Source organism: Lactuca virosa, chromosome 6, assembly GCF_052849685.1.
Source record: "Lactuca virosa cultivar CGN04683 chromosome 6, Lactuca_virosa_CGN04683_v6, whole genome shotgun sequence".
Taxonomy (NCBI): Eukaryota; Viridiplantae; Streptophyta; class Magnoliopsida; order Asterales; family Asteraceae; genus Lactuca; species Lactuca virosa.
This window is the reverse complement of record NC_136431.1, coordinates 116,152,873-116,158,919: the sequence shown is the minus strand read 5'-3', so window position 1 is coordinate 116,158,919 and position 6,047 is coordinate 116,152,873. Positions and strand designations below refer to the sequence as shown.

Genomic DNA, 6,047 nt, shown 5'->3' with positions numbered 1-6,047 from the left:
GCAGCTGATGCGCTGTCAAGGAGAGAGGACCAAATCGAGACCGGAGAACTCTTTTTGATGTCAGATTTGTAACCAAAAATACTCGACACTCTACGCGTTGAAATTGAAACGGATGATGAACTTCGGGAATTGCGAAGAAGGATAATTGACGGAATCGAGGATAGCAGGTGGGCTGTTAAAGACGGGCTGATCATTCGTGATGGACGGGTGTATTTAAAATCCAGCTCTCCGCTGGTTGATGAGGTGGTCTCGGCAGTTCCTAATGCCACTCATGAAGGGGTACAGAAGACGATGGAGCGGATACGCAGTGATTTTTATTGGAAGGGTTGGAAGGCTACCATCCAAGTTTTTATCCGAGAGTGTGTCGTGTGCCAACGAAATAAGTGGGAAACCCTCCAACCAGCCGGTCTTCTTCAGCCTTACCCATTCCAAAGTCCGTATGGTCGGATATTTCAATGGATTTTGTCGAGGCATTACCCAAGGTGTCGGGTAAATCAGTCTTGCTGGTGATAATAGATCGATTTTCTAAGTCTGGTCACTTTATTCCCTTCGGCCATCCCTACATTGCCGAGTCTGTCGCTAAAGCCTTCTTTACGGAGGTTTTTCGCTTGCATGGTCTGCCGGAAACGATAGTTTCAGACAGGGACAAAGTATTTCAAAGTGCTTTTTGGAAAGAATTGTTTCGCCTATCTGGATCTCAGTTAGCTTTTTCCACAGCATGCCATCCTCAAAGTGATGGTCAAACAGAGGTAGTCAACCGCACCATTGAAATGTATCTACGATGCTTGGTGGGAGATAAACCCCGCACATGGTTGGCCTGGTTACCATGGGCAGAGTACTGTTATAACACTTCTTATCATACAACGTTGAAGAATACACCATTTAAATTGGTTTATGGGCGTGATCCTCCCAAATTACTTAATTATGTTGCAGGTCGTTCTAAAGTCGAAGCAGTGGATCAAATGCTTATTGATCGGTCAGAATTTTTAGCTGTGGCCAAAGTCAGACTTGCTGAAGCTCAACAACGCATGAAATTGACTTATGATAGTCACCACAGACAGTTGGAATTTCAAGAAGGCGATTGGGTTTGGTTGAAACTCCAACCCTATCGACAACTCACTGTGGCTAAGTCGAAGTTCACAAAGCTTTCTCCAAAGTTTTATGGACCATTTCGAGTGGTGCAACGAATTGGATCCGTCGCATATCGTTTAGCCCTTCCAGAGGGTAGCCGCATCCACAATGTGTTTCACATATCACTGTTAAAACCCCACCAAGGAGCGCCACCAGAATTTTTTACTGCTTTACCACATCTGGTTGATGGTAAAACCCTGCTTAAACCTTACAAGGTGTTGCGTGCTCGTTGGTATGAAGGAGTGCCTGAGTTACTGGTTCAGTGGTCTAAAGGAGATGAAAATAGTGCGACCTGGGAAAGGCGGGAGATATTTCTAGAAGCTTATCCTGATTATGAGCTTGAGGACAAGCTCAAATTGGAGGGAGGGAGTAATGTTATGGATACTGAGGGTGTCAATCCTAAATATGGTAAGGTGTATCACAGGAAGAAGAAAGAAGCATCTGCGATTTAGAATTTTTAATTTAAATAAGTTAAGAAAATTATTTACTTTTTGGTGTTGGAATCATTTAAGGATTCTGTTAGGATTGAGTTTTTAGTTTCCATGTTTAAAAGATTTTCTAGCCCTATTTAAAGGGGGTTTTTGGGAGAAATAAAGTATGCTTGAAATCAATTATTTTAATCTCTTAGAATAGTTTAACCTAGTCTCCTCTCCAGGGAGATTAGGTCTTAACAGTATTCACGGCTGCAGGAAGCACAACCACAGGACCTGTCACGAGATCTAAATCCCGGGGCGTATCACTTTTAAAAGTCAGTTCAGTTTAATATATTTTAAACGGCTAGGTAGCATTGAGTTCCACACCATAATAGTTATTTTTATTTTTATTTTTATTTTTCAAACTTGAAATAATAGAATTTTATACGTATATAGTTTTTTCAACCTCAAAATGTGTAATTTGTATTCAGTTCAGGGTTCATTTTGAGACTAAACCTGTTCCAAAACACCAAAACGCATTAAGATTGATCTGTTTTTTGGTTACATTCCATATTCTATTCTAAAAGGGTTTTGTATGGTTGAAGTTGGAGATGTAATGTCATCAAGCACTTAAGGTAATAGGTATTTACCCATATATCTAAAAGGTATTTAATAAGGTTATGCTCAAGTAAGAGTTAGGGAACATGCAATGTGTACACTCATATAAACTAGTATGATCATGGACACAACGAATGGTAGGGTGTTGGGGTCGTGAAGGCCTCCAAACGCAGATCCTTAAGATGCCTTTAAAGTCTAGTTCCTGAAGGCGTAGGTATTTAAGCCCTGAATGACATGTAGATTTTGAAGCCTAGGTCATGAAACATTGATGCCAAAAGTGTAGGTAGTGAAGGCTGCTACTGATGGCTTTAAGGCAAGCTGCCAATGTCCAAAACTGCTGATCCACTTTAATGAAATTTTGGGTATACATACATGATTTGATCAGTAAGTCTAGGGTCAAACTCTTGCATTCTAAAACAAACAAGCCATACTCTTGTTTAGTTCTCGACTTCCTGTTTTGCAGCCAAACTTGAAGTTGTTTTTTGAGTGAATAATTCCCAAGTAGATTTTGCCACATATAATTGCATTACAGGTCATAATAGTACTTACAAATCGTGTATAACGCAATCTAATTTGATATCCAAGTTTTATTGACTATCATTCACAGTCGAGCCAAAGTGAATCCCCGCCCTACTCATATAGAATCTCAAGAAATAGTATTTTTCAAGAAATGAATGAGTTTAACCAAAATTACACATAATGAGTTTATACTTTAACATCAATTGTAATATATATCTCTAACTTAAAGTAATAGTTGTGTCCACAATCCAAAAATAAAGGTTTTTGTCCTATAATAGCTTGGTGCTATGACCCATTAAGTTCAATACGTCACAGACGAACGTTGAGCCGTAGTTCTAGAATGCTATACACGAGTAAACGTTTCTATAGATTCCAAGACTTTGTATGAAAATAGTATCTTGATAATCTTCTACTATCATGTATTTACATTGGGGATCCACCTACATTAAGTAGAAAAAAACATTACACAAACTCAACATTTAAAGAATGTGACATATTGTTTATTAATGGACTTTATTCAACAAAAAATTATCTCCATTGTTTGTCCACTAGGTTGGAATGAGTGAAGTGGCACTTTGATTGAGAACCAAGTGTTGCATGGTGACCATCCTAACAAATTCAATCATATCAAGCACAACAGTATTACAAGACGGAGAACATATCCGCAAGAGCGTATCATAGCTGGTTTATTGATGGTATACTTGCAGAAAATGAATAGATCAAACATAAGAAATTTAAGCAAATGAAGATATAGAAAATGAAATGACATGACAATCAAGAACCAGGATGTAGTAACCATATGAACATGAGTAGATCCTGCATAAAAAAATTAAGAATCAAAATAGTAACATGCATCAATAATACTAATGCGATCTAAAGAAACATAGATATCTAAATGAAGGCATACACTTTTATGAGAAAGTCTATCATAACATTTTTTGTTAAAAGCTTTCCACAAGATGGTTAAAACTAAAGTGACGGTATTCAAAGGATTTTTTAACATCATCAGACACAATATTACTAGAAAGTAAGAGTTCATCACACTTTAAAAACATCAAACATACGTTTCTGAAATCCATCAAGCACAAGCTTTTGAAATCCATCAAACACAATTTATTAACATAAGATACTAAAAACTATCAGAAGCTATCTTTATGGCAGAGAGAACAAGCAATGCCATATCATCCAAACTGCTTCAACAGCCTCAAACTTTTCCACTTGCTCCTGGAACCGAAGGGTCTCGCTTAATCAACTGAGAAATCAAAATGGGAAGTCAGTGAACAGTCAACATTATATATACTAGACTCAAAGAGTAAATAATAGTTGCAATTGAAGTGCATTGCAAGAATACAAATGAATAAAGGCCAAATGTATACTGGGTGAAGTTAATGAGTCTGTTACACTTCTTATTAGGTTTACGTTTAGTCCTGTCAGTTGTGGCTTAAGTAGAGGAGTGAGGGGAATAAGGTCTTTTTCTTGTTAGATCAGTTAGCTAGGCTTAGTTTCTATCCACTCCATAATGGAAATTTAAAAAAACATCCAAACGACAACGCAGTGACAATTAAAAAACTGGAAGAAATCAAATTGCTTCAAGAATTGCCCATTCCATTCCACCGGGCAAGACAAACAGACTTTTCTCATTCCTATGGAATGAACCATTCCATTCCTTACCATACTCCATGATACCAAACACTATCTAAATGTAAATAGAATAAGGAAAAAACAAACTTAAGTTAGTTCAATGATCAAAACTATAAACTATAGATAATGTCCATTTGCAGACCTCATATATTACAAAAGAAAATGAAAGCATCCCATGAGTAAACATGAAGATTGAGCTATGAGGCCAAGATCAACACAGTTTTTTAGGGATGAACAAGAATCATCATATACATTAATAAGAATTCAGAATCAAGATATAATTCCACAGTTTGTATTATATGATAAACAAAATGAACGCACCTTACAACTCTTCTTGCTATTAATCTCTTCTGTCTTTCTCTTTGGCCTCCCGTTAACATAGGGAGATACAAGACTCTCCATATAGATAGGGGCACAAATATACTCCCTAGTCTTGTAGAACAGCATCTCACGACACAATGTTCTCTTTTTAGGAATGTAATGTTCCTGCTCTTTCAAGCATTGTAAAGCTAAGCTCATATCACACTCCTTTTCAAACATTCCCCAAGACAGCTTTCCATTGTAGTTCTTCAGCATCCATACGTTATCATTAAACCCATCACAAGGAAATACGCATAAACAATCTTCCATAATACCTAAATTCATATTTGGGCGGCTAGCAACACCAGATTCATATCGCTCATCATCAGGTTGGGGAATTTTGATAAATTTTTCTTCAGATAACCGAAACGAAGTAATGTCTCTCTTCTTATTTGGAGATGAAGAATCTTTCATAATCCAATGAAGTGCCCCATTGCATAAGATACCAATCCTACTAAGAAACGAATACTTTACATCTCCAATTAGTTTCCAAACATTTGATTTCAAACTTAACACTTGAAAACATGTCCAACCAACACGTTTACGGAACCCTAATACAGCCTTGTAATCATCCGTAGATGAATCATAGCCGAAACCCCAACATAAATGCTTGGTATCATGAATTTGAGGGTCTTGTAGTGTTTGAACCTCTCTAGTTGAGGGATTAGCTACTACAAGTTGAGAAGAAAAAGAAGAGATGCATACAAGTCCATTGGAAGAACCAAGAAGATGACAATCACGATCATCAAAGAATCTGTCATCAACATCACAAACATGCGACCCGTTGCGATAAGAGACCCTTGACATAACAATCCTCCTATCTATATCATTGTTTTTGTAATCAATTTGGTAACTATAGTTCATATGGAATTTAATGAAACCAGAGTCAGAGATCAATTTTTCCCAAGACTTACACACACTTTTGCATCGGATTAGATCCCTCACATTCAATCTTTTCAGTATATTTGGAAGGACATCACCGTGAAGCTCTATGGTGTATTTATTAGGGATTTTAGTTATCAACACTCATAAATGCAAAACATGATATGATGAAATTATTACCACAATATTTTACCATTTAGAGAGATTCATTTACTGAGATGGCTTTTACAAACCTGCCATATATGATTAGTACTTCAATACCCATAAGATTACTAATGCCATCTAGATCATGACCTTTGATACTTGCTTTGCTATAACTACTAAAATCAGTGTTAATGACATACCTTCTTTCTTGAGTATTTCTCTTATGCTTCCTTTAAAAAGTCAACTAACATGTATTTATCATGAGTTGGTATATATATATATATATATATATATATATATATATATATATATATATATATATAATATCTTAACGGGACC

General features: G+C 36.6%; 1 protein-coding gene across 1 annotated transcript; it reads right to left on the bottom strand.

Annotated features, from left to right (window-relative positions):
* Positions 1–4,260: 4,260 nt before the first annotated feature.
* On the bottom strand, positions 4,261–5,804 carry LOC145121885 (F-box protein CPR1-like). Its single transcript, XM_079057569.1, has 3 exons — positions 5,798–5,804; positions 4,644–5,671; positions 4,261–4,377 (listed from the first exon to the last, which is right to left on the bottom strand). The coding sequence occupies exons 1-3, from the start codon at positions 5,802–5,804 to the stop codon at positions 4,261–4,263; spliced, it is 1,152 nt and encodes a 383-aa protein (XP_078913695.1).
* Positions 5,805–6,047: the final 243 nt, after the last annotated feature.